Raw genomic sequence first — 23,772 nt, forward strand, 5'->3', positions numbered from 1 at the left:
TCGGGACAAGGCTGGAAGCATTTTCGAAACGGCTAAGTTTGTAAACTATTCGCGTACCGCAGTGGTTAAAGTAGACCGTGCGTCGCAAAACGGTAATATCCAAAATCGGTACCGAGGCAACTGCATAGATGACAAGGGTGAACGACGAGTGCGGAGATATGTACAGACGAACAGATGTGCAACTGTTGAGCAATTGGCCTCCCAGATGAACGTGAGGGCTACCAGCGGTGTCTCCCCAACGACCGTTCAGCGAACTTTGTTGCGTATGGCCCTCCGCAGCAGGCGCCTTATTCACGCACCCATGCTGATCGCTGTTCATCGATGACGAAGGCTGGAATTTCAACGCCAATATCGCAGCTGGACATCCACTGACTCGCGACAGATGCCTTTTCCGAAAGATCAAGTTTTAAGCTCCATCGGACAGAAAGCAAATACCCTACAATAATCCTCGAAAGACGGCTGGCAGGAGGAGAGAGCGTTATGGTCACGGGAATGTTTTCTTGGCATTCCCTGGATCATCTCGAAATTCTGGAAGGGACAATGTGTCAATACAACACTGCATCCATCCTTGGGGACCATGTCCATCCCTACACGTTTCTTTCTCCTCGGCACAATGGTATCTGTCAGCAGGAGAATGTAACGTGTCACACAGCTATCAGTGTAAGCGCGTCGTTCGAAGAGCACCAAGAAGAATTTACTGTACTTTCCTGGCCACCAAACTCTCAGATTGTAAACCTAACTGAAGAAGTGTGAGACCAGTTCGATCGGGCTGTTCGCGCCATCGATCCTCATCCAAGAAATCTAGCGCAGCTGGACACGGCACTGTCATAAGCCTGGCTCCAAATCCCCATTGGTAACGTACCTTCCAGAACCTCACAGTCTGTCTTCCTGCGCCTGCGCTGCAAAAGATGGTTATTCAGGCTTTTGACAGGTCGTGTAATACAGCCAATAATCGCAAGTAGCTACCCAACGAAGATCGATTGATACTGAGTTGTCACATGATAACTCGCTACTACTTAGGAGTCACAACAGTACTTACCCAAAGCCTATTGGCCCACCAGGCTGCCGCTTCAGGGTTTGTGAAGTCGATGACGCTGCCTTCGCCATTCCACCAGGAGGTACTGGCGCTGCCTTCGGTATTGTTGACGAAGTATCCACTGGCGAGGGCCTGAGAATGGTACGGCTCGCAGTCGAGATTCACGAAGGGGTGGACCCACAGGGTGACGCGGAAACCCAGGTCGTGCAGATCTTCTGTGAGTTTTCTCACGTCGGGGAACTTGGCCGTGTCGAACGTCAAGCTCCCGTAGCAGGTTTCCCACAGGTCGTCTATCTCGAGCTGGCTGTTGTTAAAGCCGTTGGCGACTATTTCCGCGGCCAGCTGCCTCACCGTAGAGTCGTCAATGTCTCTCTTGTACCGCGCCCACGTTGACCAAATAGGGTGCGTTGTCATTCGCTCGTCCGGTATGCCAGACGGTCTGCCCAGGTACCTGTCGACAGCGTCCTCGTGGGCCTGCCTCGCGTCTTCAAACACGCACGTCGTCTTGTTCAGGACGATGCCGGATCGCTCCAGCGAGTATGGCGGTGCCTTCTCAGCGGCAAGACACAGCCAACCTACTGAGTCGTTGATGTTCTGATTGATGAAGAGGGGCATATTTGGTTGCGCGTGGACGTATCTACCGTCCGAAAAAAGCCAATACCGCTCGGCAATGCCGACGTTGTCCTGCTGTTTAGTGACGTACGAATAATTGCTGTACACGTTGGACTCTATGGGCCAGTTTTGATTATACTGCTCCGGACCGCCGTATAGGTGGCTACCATTGTGAGGAATGCAGTTTTCTACTATTATACCTGGGATATCGTACGACGCAGAAAATCTGTAACACACTCCTCCGTCCCTCTGAGAACGCTCAACAACAATTCTCGATTCTTGGAACTGGAAACAATCCTCATCGAGTCCAGCATTGTCACATATACTAGGAGCACCCTCGTATCCCAGGACAGCGACGGATTCGACGTCAACATTGTCACCATCTGAAAAACCATAAAACGATTTTATTACATCAGTTATGTTCAGTTACTTATTCCCAAAGCAAATCTGCAGTCAGAGGTAGGAGAGAGCCGTGCAATATCGGCCGGCTTACAGTACCGGCCACTACTGAGATTTCTCTTTCCGCCTCCAAATGGGAAAAGTCTACAGTAAGAAGAAACAAGCTCGCGTACCCATGTGCCCTAGAGACAGTTATCTTCTTTTTGTCTTCAGTGCTTTGCCTGCTCCGAATGCTTCGTGGTGTTGCCGTAGCTCATAGCGCACGGAAGATATTTTGAGGTCTGTGGTACCCGTTTTTAAGATGAGTGCTTAACTTCGTTGCTATATTTCGGTTATCTGTGTTACGCAGGGAGTGACATCTAACAAACATTTCGTGATAATTTCTGTAAATAAAAGAACGTACACTATGGCGAGTTAAAGAAGGTCAATAACATTAAGACTGCGATGTGAATTCCACTGTTGAGTGCGTGGGAGACAGCGGATAGGTGGAAGGAGTACGTTGAAGGCCTCTGTGAGGGGGAAGACTTGTCTGATGACGTGATAGGAGAGGAAATAGTTCAAATGGCTCTGAGCACTATGGGACTTAACTGCTTTGGTCATCAGTCCACTAGAACTTATAACTACTTAAACCTAACTAACCTAAGGACATCACACACATCCATGCCCGAGGCAGGATTCGAACCTGCGACCGTAGCGGTCGCGCAGTTCCAGACTGTAGCGCATAGAACCGCCCGGCCACCTGGCCGGCAAGAGAGGAAATAGGCGACATAGAGGAGATAAGGGATCAAGAATTTGAATGCGAATTTGAAAGAGCTTTGGAGGACTTAAGGTCAAATAAGACAGAATTGACAACAACATTTCACCGGAATTTCCAAAATCATTCGGGAAGTGGCAAAAAATCGACCATTCACATTGGTGTGTAGCATTTATGAGAGTGGCGATATACCATCAGACTTTTGGAAAAACATCATCCACACAATTCCAAAGCAAGCAAAAGCCGACAAGTGTAAAAATTATCGCGCAGTCAGCTTAACAATTTATGCATCTCAGTTGTTGACAAGAAAAATATACAAAAGAAAATTGAGGATCTTTTAGATGACGGTAAGTCTGGCTGTAGGAAAGGTAAAAGCGTGAAGAGGTCGTCCTGACGTTACGGTTGATAAAAAGCAATACTGAAGAAAAATCATGATACGTTCATAGGGTTTGTCGACCTGGAAAAATGTTCGACAAAGTGAAAACTGAAAGACGGGTAGCATAAAATTTTAAAGAAACAAGAGGGAATAATAAAGCTGGAAGATCAAGAACGAAGAGCTCAGATTAAAAAAGATGAAAGATAGGGATGTAGTCTTTCGCCTCTAATGTTCCAACTATACGTCGAAAAAGCAATGGCGGTAATAAAAGAGAGGCGCAGGGGTAGGATTAAAATTCGAGGTAAAAGGATATCTACGATATGATACGATTCGCTGATGATATTGCTATCCTCAAAGAAAGAGAAGAAGAATTACAGGATCTATTAAATGTAACAAACATTCTAATGAGTAAAAAATGTGGACTGAGAATAAATCGAAGAAAGAAGAAACTAATGAGAATTAGAAGAAATGTGACCAGCGAGAAACGTAACATCACAATTGGGAATAACGAAGTAGACGGAATCAAAGATTCTGCTGTCTAGGCAGCAAAATAACCCATGATGGACGGAAAAAGCAGGACAGAAAAAGTAGACTAGCTCTGGCCAAAAGTGCGTTCCTTAGCAAGAGAAGTTTATTAGTATCAAACACAGGCCTTAATATGAGGAAGAAATTTCTGAGAATGCTCGTTTGTAGCACAGCATAGTGTGGTGGCGAAAAATTTACTGTGGGAAAACCCGAACAGAAGAGAATCCGCTTAGACGTGGTGCTGGAGACAAGTTTGGAAAATTAGGCCCTATCTTTTTCCGTGGATGTCGAGTTAATTTTTCACTTGATGTCGCAACTGGAGCAGCTGGCAGTAGGTGGTTTACACTCGCAATTGTCCGCTATGAGGCAAGGAAGGAAAAGGTTCTCCGCAGAATCGGCGAGGAAAGGCTATGCGTATATGGAAAACACAAGAAAAAGTGTGAGGATGATAGGACATCTGTTAAGACATCAGAGACTGGCTTCTGGAGTACTAGAGAGAGCTGCAGAGGGTGCAAATTGTAGAATAAGACAGAGATTGTAAAACATCCAGCAAATAATTGAGGACGTAGGGTGAAATTTATACTCGGAGATGAAAAGATTGGCACAAGAGAAGAAGACAGTCAGAAGACTGATGAATTAAATTTTAAAAAATTGACGAGATCCTACTGAGTGTTTGTTGTGCAGTACCGCCCCCCCCCCCCTTTCCCCAATTGTCTTTCGGTATCGACCATAAGTAATTTCAATTTTTAAATTATAATTACTTCTTCTCACTTCTTTTCAGATTGAAATGGCGATAAATGTAAAAAAGTAAGAAGAAACAGGAAAGAACAGTGCATGAAAAAGGCTTTCAGCAAGGTTATGATGGCGAGGGAGGCAGCTGAAGCGTTTTCAACAATTAGAAAAGAAATGATTAGAAAAAGATTACAGGCATAAAAAATAATGTCTGCAAGAGAGTAGAAGGAACGGTGTTCGAAAATGAAACAAACACCAAAGGTTGACCATTGAAACACAATCGCAAAGAAGCGAAGAGAACATGAATTTAATTGAAATAATCGGTCAGTAGAAGAAACTGAAAAGTGCATTGTGTGTCCGCAGTCATTTTAAGAACACTGAGTGATGTGTACTAAGTGTAGATGCTGGGCGCATGTTGGATGAGTGTATCAGGAGAATATTTTATATTTTATTTGCGACATCTGTAAAACAGCGCCGGCCGGTGTGGCCGTGCGGTTCTAGGCGCTTCAGTCTGGAACCGCGTCACCGCTACGGTCGCAGGTTCGAATCCTGCCTCGGGCATGAATGTGTGTGATGTCCTTAGGTTAGTTAGGTTTAATTATTTCTAAGTTCTAGGTGACTGATGACCTCAGAAGTTAAGTCCCATAGTGCTCAGAGCCATTTGAACCCTTTTTTTTTTTTTTTTTTTTTTTTTTTTTTTTTTTTTTTTTTGTAAAACAGCGAGATAAATATTGGTGAACTGAGGTAAAATAGTGACAGTAACTTACCACGATTATGGGTTCTACTACGAGTGGCGTTCAGTAAGTAATGCAACACATCTTTTTCTCTGTCAGTTTAGGTTGAAAATATGCGGAATTCATTGTGGGACAACGTAGAATATTCCTCCTTCAGTCCCTATAGTTTAATGGAGTTCCGATAAGTGGTGGCGATGTAGCCTTCATAATGGCGTCTGTAACGGAGGTATGTTCCAAACAGAGAACTGTCATTGAGTTTCTTTTAGCTGAAAGCAAGAACATCGCAGACATTCATAGGCGCTTCCAGAATATCTACAGAGAAGCGTCTGTCATCATCACAACAACGTAGCGCAAACCTGGGCGATTTCCCGCATGTCCGCCGTCCCCATGCAGCTGTGATTCCTGCACTGTTGGTACGTGCGGATACACTCATTCGAGATGATCGATGAACCACAATCAAACACTCAAATCTGTCCAGAATGAGATTTTCACTCTGCAGTGGAGTGTGCGCTGATATGAAACTTCCTGGCAGATTAAAACTGTGTGCCGAGCCGAGACTCGAACTCGAGATCTTTGCCTTTTGCTGGCAAGTGATCTACCATCTGAGCTACCCAAGCACGATTCACGCCCCGTCCTAACAGCTTTACTTCCGCCAGTACCTCGTCTCGTACCTTCCAAATTTTACACAAGCTCTCCTGCGAATCTTGCAAGACTAGCGCTCCTGAGAGAAAGGATAGTGCGAATCTTGCAGGACTAGCACTCCTGAAAACTACCACTCTGGAAACATCCCCGCGAAAGTCAAAGGTACCGAGTTCGAGTCTTGGTCCGGCACACAGTTTTAATCTTCCGCCGGCCAGGGTGGCCGAGCGGTTCTAGGCGCTACAGTCTGGAACCGCGCGACCGCTACTGTCGCAGGTTAGAATCCTGCCTCGGGCAAGGATGTGTGTGATGTCCTTAGGTTAGTTAGGTTTAAGTAGGTCTAAGTTCTAGGGGACTGATGACCTCAGAAGTTAACTCCCATAGTGCTCAGAGCCATTTGAACCATTTTAATCTGCCAGGAAGTTTCATATCAGCGCACACTCCGCTGCAGAGTGAAAATCTCATTCTCGAAACATCTCCCAGCCTGTGGCTAAGCCATGTTTCAGCAGTATCCTTACTTTCAGGAGTGCTAGTCCTGCAAGATTCGCAGGAGAGATTCTGTGAAGTTTGGAAGGTATGAGACGAGGTACTTGCGGATGTAAAGCTGTGAGGACGGGGCGTGAGCCGTGCTTGGGTAGCTCAGATGGTAGAACACTTGGCCGCGAAAGGCAAAGGTCCCGAGTTCGAGTCTCGGTCCGGCACACAGTTTTAATCTGCCAGGAAGTTTCACTCAAATGTGTGTACCCCCACTGGAGTTCTCACCGCCTAACAGAAGACCATAAAGAACAAAGAAGTATCATCTGTATGAAATTTCTTGCGTTTTACGAGACTGATAGTGACAACTTGTCAAACATTGTAAGAGTCGATGAAACGTGGGTTCATCACTTCGAACTGGAAACAAAACCGTAGTCCATAGAGTGACGCCACACCATCTTTCCTCCGAAGAAAAAGTTAGAAGACGCATCCTTAGCCTGTAAAGTCGTGGCGACGGCCTTCAATGACTCTGAAGGACTTATTCTGTTTGATGTCCTCCCTCATGGTACAACGATCAACTCTCAGGTGTATTATGCTACCATCATGAAATTGAAGAAGTAACTTCAGCGTGTTCTTCGTCACAAAAACACAAATGAACTTCTTCTTCACATGACAAGCAGGTCCTCACACTAGTCTGCGAACACCAGAAAGGCCGCAAAACGTCACTGGACAGTTCTTCATCCACCCTACCTTCAGACTTCCATCTGTTTGGCGCAGTGAAGGATACACTCCTGGGGAAGCAGTATGTGCATGATTCAGAGGTTACTGATACAGTAAGACGTTGTCTCCAACACCGACCAGTAGAGCTGTACCATGCGGCACAAAGACTTGCCCTGTAGGGTGGCGTAAGGCCGTCGCGTTGCACGGAGATTACGGTGTAGAAATAGGGTTCTGTAGCCGAGAGAGTAGGGAATAATATGGTGTATTCTAATCCTGAATGAAACCAACCTACTTTCACAGAAAAATATGTTGCGTTTCTTATTGATCTCCCCTCGTATTGTTCAATATGTAACAGTGCAGTGAATGATTAACAACCGATATTATCACAGAAAAGACAATGTCCCATACTGCAAAACGCTTTGTGCAAGGCAAGTCTTGTAATTGCAGTTCATTTACTTTCGATGTCATTAAGCACTATAAATAAAAAGTAAAAATCTTTACACTGTGTTATTCGTAGAAAGTAAAAATCATTACTTTGTGCTATTCGTAGACCATGTCTTGAGGTAAGAGAATCGTATATTAATTTTCCGATTAGGCACCGCAGTTACACAGTAAAGTCAAAAAACTTAAACCGGTCGATACTGCACGACTCTTCCCTACACCAGCTGACCGTTGTCTTGGACAGCTACGTACGGTTAGTTGAACGGATATGTAACGCTAAACATTTGATAGAAATCACCGACGAAATGAAATGAGGATCTGACTCGCGAGGAAACAGGACCTCGGTCATATTAAGTCCTCGTTACAGAGGAAGTGATTGCTGTTATGAAACTTGCTGGCAGTTTAAAATAGCGTGCTGGACTGGTAGTCTATCTGGCTGTCCACCTTTTTCGATGAGGATCGTCGTTGCTTCACGTCCGTGGGTTTAACCTCAAAGTGCCCCACACGAGACCCCAGGGTGGTGCCAAGAATGCAACAACGTTGCCTGCTAGACCCCAAGTTTTCCTTCAGGATATCCCAGCAACTGGAAGATACAGCAACATGGCTCAAGCTCAGAATGGCCCTCGCCCATACATAAAGAGTTTTGCAACTCAATATAGAAGGAGTAAGCCGGTCAAAAAGTGAATACTTAGCAAAATTACTGTCCAACCACAGGGTGGGTGCTATCCTGCTGCAAGAGACTCAATGCAAAAATCAAGATCAGCTTTACGCAAGATCAGCTTTATGCAAGATTCCAGGATATAGCGAGGAAACAGGACCTCGGTCATATTAAGTCCTCGTTACAGAGGAAGTGATTGCTGTTATGAAACTTGCTGGCAGTTTAAAATAGCGTGCTGGACTGGTAGTCTATCTGGCTGTCCACCTTTTTCGATGAGGGTCGTCGTTGCTTCACGTCCGTGGGTTTAACCTCAAAGTGCCCCACACGAGACCCCAGGGTGGTGCCAAGAATGCAACAACGTTGCCCGCTAGACCCCAAGTTTTCCTTCAGGATATCCCAGCAACTGGAAGATACAGCAACATGGCTCAAGCTCAGAATGGCCCTCGCCCATACATAAAGAGTTTTGCAACTCAATATAGAAGGAGTAAGCCGGTCAAAAAGTGAATACTTAGCAAAATTACTGTCCAACCACAGGGTGGGTGCTATCCTGCTGCAAGAGACTCAATGCAAAAATCAAGATCAGCTTTACGCAAGATCAGCTTTATGCAAGATTCCAGGATATAGCGAGGAAACAGGACCTCGGTCATATTAAGTCCTCGTTACAGAGGAAGTGATTGCTGTTATGAAACTTGCTGGCAGTTTAAAATAGCGTGCTGGACTGGTAGTCTATCTGGCTGTCCACCTTTTTCGATGAGGGTCGTCGTTGCTTCACGTCCGTGGGTTTAACCTCAAAGTGCCCCACACGAGACCCCAGGGTGGTGCCAAGAATGCAACAACGTTGCCCGCTAGACCCCAAGTTTTCCTTCAGGATATCCCAGCAACTGGAAGATACAGCAACATGGCTCAAGCTCAGAATGGCCCTCGCCCATACATAAAGAGTTTTGCAACTCAATATAGAAGGAGTAAGCCGGTCAAAAAGTGAATACTTAGCAAAATTACTGTCCAACCACAGGGTGGGTGCTATCCTGCTGCAAGAGACTCAATGCAAAAATCAAGATCAGCTTTACGCAAGATCAGCTTTATGCAAGATTCCAGGATATAGCGAGGAAACAGGACCTCGGTCATATTAAGTCCTCGTTACAGAGGAAGTGATTGCTGTTATGAAACTTGCTGGCAGTTTAAAATAGCGTGCTGGACTGGTAGTCTATCTGGCTGTCCACCTTTTTCGATGAGGGTCGTCGTTGCTTCACGTCCGTGGGTTTAACCTCAAAGTGCCCCACACGAGACCCCAGGGTGGTGCCAAGAATGCAACAACGTTGCCCGCTAGACCCCAAGTTTTCCTTCAGGATATCCCAGCAACTGGAAGATACAGCAACATGGCTCAAGCTCAGAATGGCCCTCGCCCATACATAAAGAGTTTTGCAACTCAATATAGAAGGAGTAAGCCGGTCAAAAAGTGAATACTTAGCAAAATTACTGTCCAACCACAGGGTGGGTGCTATCCTGCTGCAAGAGACTCAACGCAAAAATCAAGATCAGCTTTACGCAAGATCAGCTTTATGCAAGATTCCAGGATATAGCTTGCTTAATGCAACATTTTACAGAAATTATGGTACTTCAATGTATGTAAAAAACAACATCGATGAAGCTGTAACTATAAGCACAAATGTGAACAATAATATGTTTGGCTCCAAAATTAAGTTGCAGGCACTGAAATTACAAACATCTATAAGCCTCCATCACACCCTTTGATCTTGAATGAGGCCATCCAGAACGTGCAACACCCAGCTGTAATCCTCGGAGATTTTAACAGCAACAGCACCAACTGGGGATACGATTATACCGACAAAGAGGGCCAAGACGTATGACAGTGTGCCGATGCTGAAGACCTCTTTCTGTTGTACTATGCCAAAGAAAAGGGCTCTTTCCACTCCGCTAGATGGAACAAGGACTATGTCCGGATCTATGTTTTGTCTCAAAGGACTCATCTGGAAGACCACTGAAGTAAAGCAGGAAAATTCTAGACAACTTCCCACGAAGTCAGCATAGACCAGCACTCGCCAAAGTCCGCCTAGAAATGCCTGCCATCAGGTCAGTCCCACTGCCACGCTGAAACTTTACCAAAGCCAACTGGTCAAAATTCACTAGCAAACTGGACAGTGGATCACATCAAAAATAGAAAATTATAAGCCCTTTACGGGATTAGTATGTGCCATCGCAAAGAAACATATCCCAAGAGGATACAGGAAGGCTTATGTCCCTGGCTGGAATCTAAAATGTATCGAGCTATATGAAGAATATAAACTCAGCGGTGACCATGAAATCGCAGATGAGTTACTAAATTCCCTAGACTCAGCTAGAAGAGAAAAATGGATCAGCCTCAGGGAAAATACAAATTTTCCGCACTCCAGCCGAAAAGCATGGTCTCTTTTATGAACACTTGGTAGCAGTACTCCTAAATTCAGTGCTAAGTGCTCCAAGATACAACCAGATGCAACAGCAAACAGATTAGTTAGTCTGGCAAAAAAATCTGCCGACAATGACAAGAAAGAGGCAAAAAGAATTCGGTCAGAATTAAAATCAAATATATGCCAGGCTGAAGCAGTTCGTCATTTTCCACTTGATATCACGGCTGTTGAGGTTTCATCTGCACTAAAGGAAGTAAAATCACGAAAAGCAGGTGGACTAAATGGTAGATGTCCAGAATTTCTATTACACTGTGGTCCTCGAACAACTAAATGGCTTGCTAAGTTTTACAAAATCTTACGCAATGGACAGCTACCACAAATATCCAAAAGAGCTAAAATTGTCGCAATACGGAAACCTGGGAAAAGTGGAGATAATGCAGAATATTATAGGCCTATTGTCCTCCTGAGTGTCAGCTATAAGCTGCTGGAAAGAATAATATATAACAGATTCTCGGCTATAACCCTAGATAACATACCAATAGGGCAAGCTAGCTTTAGACCAAAGCGCAGTTGTACAGACCAGTTGCTAGCCCTAACAAGTCACATAGAGAGAGGATTTCTGGATCGCAAGGAGACTGTAGATGTGTTTGTGGACCTGACATCAGCATATGACACAGTTTGGCGAAAGTGATGATCCTCAAATTCCTTAAATTCCTTAAAACAATCCCATACAAAAAAAAATGCCACCCTTCTGAACAACATATTGGCCAGCAGAGCGATCGAAGTGCACCTAAATGACATCGAAAGCACACCTTACAAACTGAATGATGGATTACCACAAGGATCGGTCCTTGCCCCATTGCTGTTAAACATATACTCTGAGGATTTACCAGCTACTGCTGCTAGAAAGTTTATGTAAGCTGACGACCTTGCATTGATAGCAGAAACCGCGGTCACAGAAGATCTTCAGAGAGTCGACAAGTTCTTCAAAATCTGCAGACTGAAACCAAACATAACGAAAACAGAGGTCAGCAGTTTCCATCTTAGCAACAGACAAGCCAACTATATTCCCCAAGTTCAATATCGTGGCCACCTGCTGAAGTTTAATCCTCACCCTAAATACACTCCTGGAAATTGAAATAAGAACACCGTGAATTCATTGTCCCAGGAAGGGGAAACTTTATTGACACATTCCTGGGGTCAGATACATCACGAGATCACACTGACAGAACCACAGGCACATAGACACAGGCAACAGAGCATGCACAATGTCGGCACTAGTACAGTGTATATCCACCTTTCGCAGCAATGCAGGCTGCTATTCTCCCATGGAGACGATCGTAGAGATGCTGGATGTAGTCCTGTGGAACGGCTTGCCATGCCATTTCCACCTGGAGCCTCAGTTGGACCAGCGTTCGTGCTGGACGTGAAGACCGCGTGAGACAACGCTTCATCCAGTCCCAAACATGCTCAATGGGGGACAGATCCGGAGATCTTGCTGGCCAGGGTAGTTGACTTACACCTTCTAGAGCACGTTGGGTGGCACGGGATACATGCGGACGTGCATTGTCCTGTTGGAACAGTAAGTTCCCTTACCGGTCTAGGAATGGTAGAACGATGGGTTCGATGACGGTTTGGATGTACCGTGCACTATTCAGTGTCCCCTCGACGATCACCAGTGGTGTACGGCCAGTGTAGGAGATCGCTCCCCACACCATGATGCCGGGTGTTGGCCCTGTGTGCCTCGGTCGTATGCAGTCCTGATTGTGGCGCTCACCTGCACGGCGCCAAACACGCATACGACCATCATTGGCACCAAGGCAGAAGCGACTCTCATCACTGAAGACGACACGTCTCCATTCGTCCCTCCATTCACGCCTGTCGCGACACCACTGGAGGCGGGCTGCACGATGTTGGGGCGTGAGCGGAAGACGGCCTAACGGTGTGCGGGACCGTAGCCCAGCTTCATGGAGACGGTTGCGAATGGTCCTCGCCGATACCCCAGGAGCAACAGTGACCCTAATTTTCTGGGAAGTGGCGGTGCGGTCCCCTACGGCACTGCGTAGGATCCTACGGTCTTGGCGTGCATCCGTGCGTCGCTGCGGTCCGGTCCCAGGTCGACGGGCACGTGCACCTTCCGCCGACCACTGGCGACAACATCGATGTACTGTGGAGACCTCACGCCCCACGTGTTGAGCAATTCGGCGGTACGTCCACCCGGCCTCCCACATGCCCACTATACGCCCTCGCTCAAAGTCCGTCAACTGCACATACGGTTCACGTCCACGCTGTCGTAGCATGCTACCAGTGTTAAAGACTGCAATGGAGCTCCGTATGCCACGGCAAACTGGCTGACACTGACGGCGGCGGTGCACAAATGCTGCGCAGCTAGCGCCATTCGACGGCCAACACCGCGGTTCCTGGTGTGTCCGCTGTGCCGTGCGTGTGATCATTGCTTGTACAGCCCTCTCGCAGTGTCCGGAGCAAGTATGGTGGGTCTGACACACCGGTGTCAATGTGTTCTTTTTTCCATTTCCAGGAGTGTATCTAGGAGTCATCTTGGATCGATCCTTGACCTACAGTGCACATCTACGCAAAACATCTGCTAAAATCAATAGCCGTAACAACATCCTGGACAAACTCACAGGAACAGGCTGGGGCCCCTCTGCATCTAGTCTCAGAACTACAGCACTTACCCTAGTATACCCAGTAGCTCAATGCTGCAGTCCAGTACGGCTTAACAGTACCCATACAAAGAAGGTAGATGTCCAGCTGAATGACACATTGAGGATTATGTCAGGCACCATCCAGTCTTCTCCTCAGAAGTGGCTACAGGTACTTTCTAGTATTCCAACTCCTCATCTCCGAAGAGCATTAGCACTGAAGATAGAACGACATAAACGCTGTGACAACCCTCTCTTACCAATACATGAAGACTGTCTACATGAAGATCTCAGCCTGAAATCTCGGAACCCTTCTTGGATTCTAGGAAAGTAGCTGGCCCAAGATCAGTTTACAGTAAGAGAAGCTTGGCGCAGCGCCTGGCTGTCTTCAAACCTAGACATATCTGGACTGATCTCGGACCCAACCAAGCAACCCCCTGGTTCCAAACAACCCAGGAAAATCTGGACATCACTTAAATGGATAAAAGCTCAACATGGCAGATGTCAGTTTTAGAAGCACAAGTGGAAAATTGCTGTCAGACCATCAGCCACATCATTATGCATTGCCCACTTAGAAGGTTCAATGGTTCGATGGAGGAGATTCATCAGGCCAGTGAGGAAGCTGTGGAGTGGTTGAGGACACTGAATATCCATCTGTAATAATACTGAAGTTACTCATAGATCGAGGTCTAAACCCGTATATGTTTGTAAATATGTAAATAATTGTACATTATATCTTGTAACAACACACTGTATCTTCAAGCCAAACGAAATACATACCTTTTTCGATCTATGCCCTTACCAACTGAGTTATCCACGTACGACTCACGACCCGTTGTCACAACTTCAGTTTTGGCAAAACCTCTCTCTTACTTTTCAAGTTTTCCAGTTCTGCTAGCACAACGTGGTTAGCAGCAGATCTTCCGTGAAATTCAGGAGGTAGGACAGAGGTTCCATAAAATTTCGAGAGAACTGCTGGATGTTTGCTACTTGTTGCCACGATATTTCGGCGCAAGTATTCACGTCATATAAGAAATTCTAGTTATTTTTATCAACAGACTTCACTCACTTAGCTGGAAAGCAATGACTTGTTGGTCAGTTATAATGTCGTTTCTATTTTTACAAATGTCCCTCTGGTGAGCTCACTGCAACTCACTGCAGCTCGCTGGCAATTGGTTTGGAGCTCACATTACAGCTTTGTTCCAGCACACTCTTTCCTCAGCGTACTTTTTATTTAACTATAAGTTTTTTTAACAATCTGGCGGTGTCGCCATGGGGAGTCCTTTGTCTCCCTAGTCTTTCTATGGAAGATTTTGAGGAGCGAGAAGTCACATCAGCTATTTTAAAATCAACAGTATTTTGGCGATATGCTGATGTCACTTTTAGAGTTTCGTCTCATGGTTTGGACAATCTCCGAAAGTTCTTTCAAAAGCTTAACTCCATACATGATAACTTAAAATTTACTACGGAGACGGAGAAAGATGGTTGCTTGCCGTTTGTGGACGTCTTTGTGCGACGTAAGAGTGATAGCACAATTGGCCATTCTGTGTTTCGAAAGCCCACTAATAAAGACCTATCTTTACAAGCTACTAGTTGAAACCATCCAGCACAAACAATGGACATTCTAAAGACATTAATCCTCCGAGTCCATACCATCTCGGATGCCGATAATCCGCAAACGGAACTGAAACACCTGCAAACTGTGCTCGTAAACAGTGGACATTCGTCTCAGCAAGTACAGAGAGCGCCATAGAAGTACAAACGCCAAACGAGGAAGAGGATAGGGCCTTTAAAAAGACTGCTTATGTACCATGTATTGGAAATGTTTCACTGAAAATAGACAGAATATTAAGAAGCCATAAAGTTAAAGCATTTTTTCTTCTCCCTTCCAAAACACCAGGGATACGTGGATTTGTCAAAGACCACTAGAGCTGCACAAGATAAATGTTTCCAAAATTCCGCGCGAATGTGGCAAATCTTACATAGGGAAAACGACGTGAACTGTGCAGGATCGTATTGTATTACATCAACGGCATACTCGCCTCTTCCAAGTCAGCTATCGCCGAACACTGCATATCCACTGGTCAGTTGATGAAATACATTGAAAAAAAAACTGTGGGTCAAACGTCAAACTTTTGGAGCTCCATCATAAATGCATCAAAAATGGTTCAAATGGCTCTGAGCACTATGGGACTTAACATCTGTGGTCATCAGTCCCCTAGAACTTAGAACTACTTAAACCTAACTAACCTAAGGACATCACACACATCCATGCCCGAGGCAGGATTCGAACCTGCGACCGTAGCGGTGACGCGGTTCCAGACTGAAGCGCCTAGAACCGCACGGCCACACCGGACGGCCATAAATGCATCAATGATCTATCTGAGTCCCTTATTAATCGAGGCGACGGTGTCCAGTTAAATTTTGCATGGAATCTTGTCACAAAAAAAAAAACTTGGTGCTCTGTGTAGCCGGCGTCGTTCCGCGATTTTACCGCACGAGGACAATCGATTTGATATCTATGTGGCGAGTATTCACCATTCAATCAGCACATGCGCTATGCCAGGTGGATACACCAGCCATGTGCCGGCGGCGTCTTAAATACGTGAAAACAGTGAATGTTCGACAATATCACCTGAAGATGACTAGAGGACTCTGCTCTGAAATATCCTGGCACCAAGTTGCAAATATCCGGTAGCTCTCCCGAAATTTTGTGGGACAATTTGGATGCCGGAAAATTTTTAAAGGATGGAGCTACTGGTAGAACTGCAACTGTGAGGATGGGTCGTGTTTCTTGCCTGGGCAGTTAAATCTTTTAGAATATTGCCCGAAAGAGGAAAGGATACGGCTTCGAAGTTTCAAAATAGCGCACATTCTGCACCATATGGAGACACTCATTCTTTCATTGCCTTGTCGTTTAGCACATTGCACTCGCATTCGGGAAGACGACGGTTCAAACCATTTAGGTTTTCTGTGATATCCGTAAATCCCTTTGGTAAGTTCCGGGATAGTTTCTGTGAAAGGGCACGGCCGACTTCCTTCCCCATCTTTCCCTAAACCGATGGGACCGTTGACCTCACTGTTTGGTCCCCTCTACCAAATCAACCAACCAGCCAACTACATGCATACCAAATGGATAACTTTGCCCATCTGCTTCCCTCACTCGTGTGGAATAGATCCGTTTGTTGTTGTAGGAAAATAAACGGCGGAAGGAAACCGGTGCCCAAAATCGCCATCCACCGATGCAACAGAGCCTCACATCCGTAGGAGACAGTGCCTTGCTACGCAGCGGCTAGCTCCATCGTCTCCACTGGCAAACACTGAATAACAAACAACACTGCGAGACGCACCGCATACTGTTTTCAACGTACACAATCACCGCATACTGTTCTTCAGCGTACACAATCACGTTTGTTGCCGAAGGGGTGTCACAGGGGCAAGCGCCAGCACCTTTTACACCTTTTACTTCGACACTCTGTAGGTCGTTGATTGGCGTTTCTGAACACAGGTCCCTGTCCTCGATTTGTTCCTCAAGACACCCTCTATAACCTCTCGAAGATGATCGCATCATTTTTGGGAGATCCTGTAGACACACTGGGTAATCAGCATTGATACACCAAAAAGTCGTGCAACTTCATTTGCAGTGGGGTCCTAAACGCATGAAACACTGTAACTCTGCCATTCTGTCACGTCTTCACGTCGACCTATTGCACTGGACTGATTCCATACAAACAACTGTTACTTTCATAGGACGTCAGTGGCATGACTGAATGTCAGTGAATAGCATCGAATAAAAGTTTAAAAATTAAGAAGCCTTTTCGGAAAGTATTTGTCTGGAAAGTGGCATTGAACAGAAATGAAACACGGTCAATAAACAGTTCAGACAAGAAGAGAATAGAGGATATAATATGACCACTTCGTTGTGTCACGTATAAGTTTAAAAATTAAGAAGCTTTTTCGGAAGGTATTTGTCTGGAATGTGGCATTGAACAGAAATGAAACACGGTCAATAAACAGTTCAGACAAGAAGAGAATAGAAGTTTATAACGTAACTACTTTTTCGCGTCAAGTAAAATTATACTCAGATCAGACTCGTGATATATGATGAATCGTACTGTCTTTTCGCTGCAGTTTGCTCCACCTGAAACTTATATCTTGGATTTCCCTTATTGTCAGGCAATTTATCTGGTAATTAATCTTCTTCTATAAAATGACGCAGCCGAAACATATAAATCCATTTTATAACACTTTTGTCGCATCACAAGATTACGTGACACACAAACGAGCTTTGCCAATATCTATAATAAAACTGACCCTGACAAAATCTTTAACTAAAGTAACTGATTCTGACTGTTAGCGAGGAGGTTTATATAGATTCCATCTATCGGGACATAGCTATTTTCATTGTTCAACATAGGAATTTTGAAGATTTCAATTAAAATTTGTATAGTTTTAAGGATGAGTTAGAGGATTTAGATTAATAAATAAATGTAAACACTCCAGAATAATAAACAGATGGAAAGAATATCGTTAATGTTGTTAAAAATCAGAAAATAAAGTTTTACAATAATACACTGACGGAAAAAATTGCTACACCAAGAAGAAGGAGTTGTGTGCCATAAATGAAAGTTGGTAGTCGTGTTTCTACAGCTGAAAGTTTATGTCTATTCACGTTTCACACTCTTGGCGTACCCTGTACCTGGGTAGTATAGTGACGGAAGATGGTGGAGCTGGAGGTGACGTGAAACACTGCGTTAGAAAGGCTAATGCTGCCTTCATACAATTGTATCCAACATGGAAAAATAGAAATATCACGTACAAAACAAAAATCCGTATTTTTAATACAAATGTGAAGGCTGCCCTTCTGTACGCGAGTGAAAGCTGGAAAATGGATAAAAAGATAAAATCCCAGTTACAAAGCTTCATGATTAGATGTCTTCGACGCATCATGAATATCTGGTGGCCAGAAAAAATATGTAATGAGGAGCTCTGGCGAATAACAAACAAGATACATATAGTAGACTAGATACGAGAGAGAAGGCGGGGTTGGTTGGGACACACTTTGAGAAAACCAGATGGAGCCATCGAGAAAACAGCATTGGAATGGAATCCCCAGGGAACAAGGAAGAGAGGAAGACCTAGTGGGGTATGGAAAAGGATAGTGGAAGCGAAAGCAAAAAGAGTTGGCAAGACCTGGGTAGAATTGAGGCAAATGGCCAAAGACAGAGACGGATGGCGGGTTCTCCTGGATGCCCTATGCCCCCATAGGAGCCAAAGGAATTAAGTCAAGTAAGTTTAAATACACGCTGTAACAGTCATGAGCTTTAGTTACTTTTGAGAATGGATGTGGTCAGTTGATGTTAGTCAAGAATGCTTTTAAGGCACAAAGACACCATTATCAACATCCCACTCAGTAACAACGAGATCGTGTAATAGGGCTACGAGAAGCTGGTTGTTGCTTCTGCCACACTGCAGAAAGACTAGGTTGGATTGTAGCCACTGTATACTACTGCTGGCAACGGCGGTCGCGGGAATGTACGGTCGCAAGAAGATCTGGCTCCGGACCGCCATGTGGTACTAACGAGAGGGAAGACCATCGTGTTCGGCGTATGGCTCTGATGCATCGTACCGCACCTGCAGCAGCAATATGAGCAGCAGTTGGCACCACAGTGACACGAAGAGCAGTTACAAATCAATTATTTCAAGGACAGCTCCGAGTCAGACGCCCTGTAGCGTGCGTTCCACTGAAACCCATAACAATCGCCGTTTGCGACTTCAGTGATGTCAAGAGACAGAGGGCAGAGTGGAGCTCTGTTGTATTTTCTGATGAGAGCTGATTCTTCTAGGAGCCAGTGATGGCCACGTGTTGGTTAGAAGGTGATCACTTGAGCACCTGAACCTAACCTGTCTGCCTGCTAGACACACTGCACCTACACCTGGAGTTACGATCTGGGGTGTGATTTCGTACAGTAGGAGCACTCTCGTGTTTGTCCTGCGTACTCTGACTGCAAATCTGTACGTAAATTTGGTGATTCGACCTGCTGTGCTGCCATTCATGAACAACACTCCAGGGGGTGTTTTCCAACGGGATAACGCTCGTCCCCTTCTGTTGTAACCCAACAGGCTCTGCAGAGTGTCGACATGTTGCCTTAGCCTGCTCGATCACTAGATCTGTTCCAATCGAGCACGGGGACATCACCGGACGACAACTTCAGTGTCATGCACAAAGAGCTTTAACCATCCCTGTACTGACCGACCAGGTGCAACAGACACGAAACGCCATCCCAACAACTGACACCCGACATCTGTACAACACAATGCATGCAGGTTTGCATGCTTGCATTCAACATTTTGGCGGTTACACCAGCTATTAATGTGACAGCATTTCACGTTTGCGGTAGCTTATATTTCGCTTACGTTGACCTGTGTTTTTGTAGTGTTAATCACTGAAATAGGTTACCTAGGCAAATGTATTCCCGAAATTTTTTGCCACGTATATAATTTACAAAACTATATAACTCTTTAATTACGGAATGGATTTTATCACCAACATGTTTCCTAAGTCTTTTCATTAATCTGAACAGTAATAACAAATAGGTTTTTCTATACCCATTTTATTAATGTGAGTTTTACTATGTGTTTACATTCATTTAGTCCATCTTTTATACGAACTATATTTCATAAAGGTTTCATTGTAGTTCATCATAGCTGCATTCAAAGTACCGTAATTTCATTAATTTAGCTACATTTTTTTTTTTTTTTGTTTGTGTGAAATCTTGTGGGACTTAACTGCTGAGGTCATCAGTTCCTAAGGTTACACACTACTTAACCTATATTATCCTAAGGACAAACACACACACCCATACCCAAGGGAGGACTCGAACCTCCGCCGGGACCAGCCGCACAGTTCATGACTGCAGCGCCTTAGAACGCTCGGCTAATCCCGCGCGGCTGTAGATAATTACTAAGATTATAACATCAGCCCATTATGAGTTCCATCGAGTACAAATCGCCAAGTCTTACCGAACGGTTCTGTTGGGCAGGAATCGCTGTTTCCATTAAGCGTCAGTCAATTCTGTTACTTACAGGTGCTACAGAAGACTGCCCAAGAGTGTATGGGCAGATCGAATAACTAATGAGGAGTCACTGAACCGAAACGGGACAAAATAAATTATGTCACAATCTGACTGAAACAAAGGATCAGTTGATAGGACACTTCGTGGGGCATAAAGGAATTGTCAGTTTGATAATGGAAAGAAGTGTGGGGAGTAAAATAGTAGGAAGACACCATGATTTGGTTCAAACAGAGAGATGAAGAGCCTTGCATAGGATAAACTAGCACCGAGAGCTGCACGAAACCAGTCTTCAGATTTAGAGGGTGTCTTGAGGAACAAATCGAGGACAGGGACCTGTGTTCAGAAACGTCAATCAACGACCTACAGAGTGTCGAAGTAAAAGTTGTAAAAGGTGCTGGCGCCTGCCCCTGTGACACCCCTTCGGCAACAAACGTGATTGTGTACGCTGAAGAACAGTATGCGGTGATTGTGTACGTTGAAAACAGTATGCGGTGCGTCTCGCAGTGTTGTTTGTTATTCAGTGTTTGCCAGTGGAGACGATGGAGCTAGCCGCTGCGTAGCAAGGCACTGTCTCCTACGGATGTGAGGCTCTGTTGCATCGGTGGATGGCGATTTTGGGCACCGGTTTCCTTCCGCCGTTTATTTTCCTACTGGAACCATCTAAAATCGCCAATGTTTTTCGGAATACAGGAGAAAAATAAACTGCAGGTGACAACAGTCATCCAGCAAGGGAACAGAGCATCACGTTCATAGGGGAGAGAGTCAGTCTACGCAACAGCTGGCTACATCTTCTCCACTGGAGATCGTGGCAATCAGTCGCTATCACTGAATAAAAAACAACATTGTGAGATGTTCCGCTCACGATGCGTCACCGTACAAAGTCACGTTTGCTGCCGAACGGGTTGGGTAGTGGCAGTCACTGGCGCCTCTAACTTTGACGTTCGATAGCGTCGTTGAATGATTTATCCGGACACGGGTTCCTATCCTCGATCTGTTCTTCAAGACACGCTCTACAACCACTCGATGTCTGTCGCAACATTTCTGGGACACCCTGTACAAGAAATAGCGTATCATCCGCTGCTATGTAACATATCATGAGAAACCGCAAAAATATCGTAATCGAGAGGAACCGAAGGTGAGTATCACTTCTTGTCAGTGACAGTCGGTTTCAAGCTCAACATCAGTTGTTGTGGTCATTGAATGCAGGGCTACCTCAAATAGATTCCAGGCAGACATTGCGGACGCAACTGTTTGCTGTGGACATCAGCAGTCGGGTACCCCGCTAAAGGCCATTACTCTCATTCAGACGTCTTCAACGAGCCAAGCAACACAGACAAGGGGCAGTAGTTTACTGGAGGCGTTTAGCGAAGGGTTGCAACCTGTTGTGAGCACTAACAGCCCAATCAATATTTAACCAGCAGTATGTTGAGGGTGTACTTCAGACCATAGATGGTTCTGCTCATGCTTTGGGGTTATTTAACGTACCATGATTTAGGTCCACTCATTCAGATCACTTTGAATATGAACTAGGATATATATTTCAAGGTCCTCGGTGAATAAGTATAGCTGTTTCTCCATCTTCACGGTCAATCGGCAGTTTGCACCACCGTCTTGCAAGATGACAATGGTTGTGTTCACAGAGTAGTAGCGTTGATGAACTTTCTGGATGGTCTGCTAACTCACTCGATCTGAATCCCATTGAACATATCTATTACTATTTGGAACAATGACTGAAACGTAGCAATCAATGTCGCTGAAATTTAGTAGCTCTAAAGGATGCAATCGTCAGTGGGTGTAATTCAAGGTAAATTCGCTGACTATGAATATCTTGGCATCAGCTGTGTGAGATATAGATCTCACACTATTAGTGACATATGGAAATTTGTGCCAGACCGGGACTCGAATGCGAACTCCCCACTTATCACGAACAGTAGCCTTAACCACTTCGGCTATGTGTGCTCGCCTCCCGGACCGACCCGAACTTCCATCAGTCACATTGTCTTCATCCTTGTACCATAGTCCCCTACATTCATCGCTTAATGGCCACAGCTTTACTCTGTATTCCCACACCAGTGAGAACGAGACTATGAGGAATCCAGACTTATAATATTATCGTCTTGCACCCGCCTCAGCATGTAATATTTACTTCTATGTCTGTGTGTACAGTCATTAACTACGACTGACAGCTATCCGAAATTAATTCGAAATTAATTCACTGCCTGCAAATATCTTGACACCAGCTGTATTGGGAAAGAGATACTAATTACTTGTGACATGTGTGTGAAAATGTGTGCCGGACCGAGACTCAAACACGGATTTCCCGCTTATCTTGACCTGTCACGTAAACCACTTCGGTTATCCAAGGACGCCTGCAAGACTGACTCAAATTTTATCACAGTCTACGTCATTATATCGTATTCCAGTAAATTCATCCTCTACTGCTCGCAACATTACTTGGATTTCTACAGCAGGGAGAATAGACAACGAGCAACAGAAATAAACATATAAGCCACTACTGGGTGGCTGATCTATACCTAACACAGCTGATGTCAAGAAATTCGCTGTCAACAAATTAATTTTCAACTATTTCCTACATCTGCAGATCGTGAATAGCGTCTGTTCCTGCATGTAAGTATCGCAAGCTTAGGTAGGCACATGGTGAGAACAACACTGGTCCCAATTTCTTGTTGTCTCATCCTCTCTGATGCGGGAATTCAAGTAATTTTGCAAGCATTAGATTATGAATTTAGTGAAATACGATATAAAGATATCGACAATGTGACATATGAAACTCTGTGACAGTCCAGGAAGTGTGCACCCATAGACGAAGTGCTTAAGGCGACAGCTGAAGATAAACTGGAAATCCAGGTTCGAGTTCCAGTACAGTACAAATTTTCATGTGTGACTAATCGGCATGCATGTGACAGCATTCATACCTAATATGTTCCAAAATGCCGCGCATGAAAATAGGTTTTTCCGCTGCCATACATCGGGTTCTGTTCATGATAAGAACGTAGGGTTAAGTGTTTTCGATAGTCTTGGGGTAGGGACCATTTGTATACCCAACAGAAGGGTCGTCTTAGTTTCCCTAGCCTAAAATACAGGGTCAAATTATGAATATTACACACGTCCTCCTACTTAGGCAAAAGGGTTTGATAGGACTTATGACGGTACCGTTATTTCAAGGGTAATTTCTCGGAAAACCCCACAAAAAGAGTTTTTTTGCTATATCTTCACCGTCTCCAGCGGACCAAAACCGAGCGGAGGATTCCAAGACGGTTATGCATAGCAAATGCCTGAAATTTTTACCATATATTTCTGACATCTCGATCTCGAACAGCTTTGAAAATTTTGTTCGCATCTTTCATCCGTTTCCGAGATACAGAGGTTCAATGTGACCCTGATTGTACATGTAAAATACGAACGTAAAATCCGGTGCGTGGCGAAAGCGTATTTTATAAGGTGTTGCACAGAGAAATACGCTGTAAAGGGTCATGTATGGAGAAGCATTGAACTGTTGAAAAT

General features: G+C 44.9%; 1 protein-coding gene across 1 annotated transcript in view; it reads right to left on the reverse strand.

Annotated features, from left to right (window-relative positions):
* The window catches only part of LOC126094814 (myogenesis-regulating glycosidase-like), a 70,780-nt gene that overhangs the window by 29,330 nt on the left and 17,678 nt on the right, over positions 1-23,772 (reverse strand). The window contains exon 3 of the mRNA XM_049909386.1: positions 1,040-2,031. Coding sequence (XP_049765343.1) covers positions 1,040-2,031 — 992 coding nt within the window. The remainder of the gene's footprint in view (positions 1-1,039; positions 2,032-23,772) is intronic.

The sequence above is a fragment of the Schistocerca cancellata genome, chromosome 8, assembly GCF_023864275.1.
Source record: "Schistocerca cancellata isolate TAMUIC-IGC-003103 chromosome 8, iqSchCanc2.1, whole genome shotgun sequence".
Taxonomy (NCBI): domain Eukaryota; kingdom Metazoa; phylum Arthropoda; class Insecta; order Orthoptera; family Acrididae; genus Schistocerca; species Schistocerca cancellata.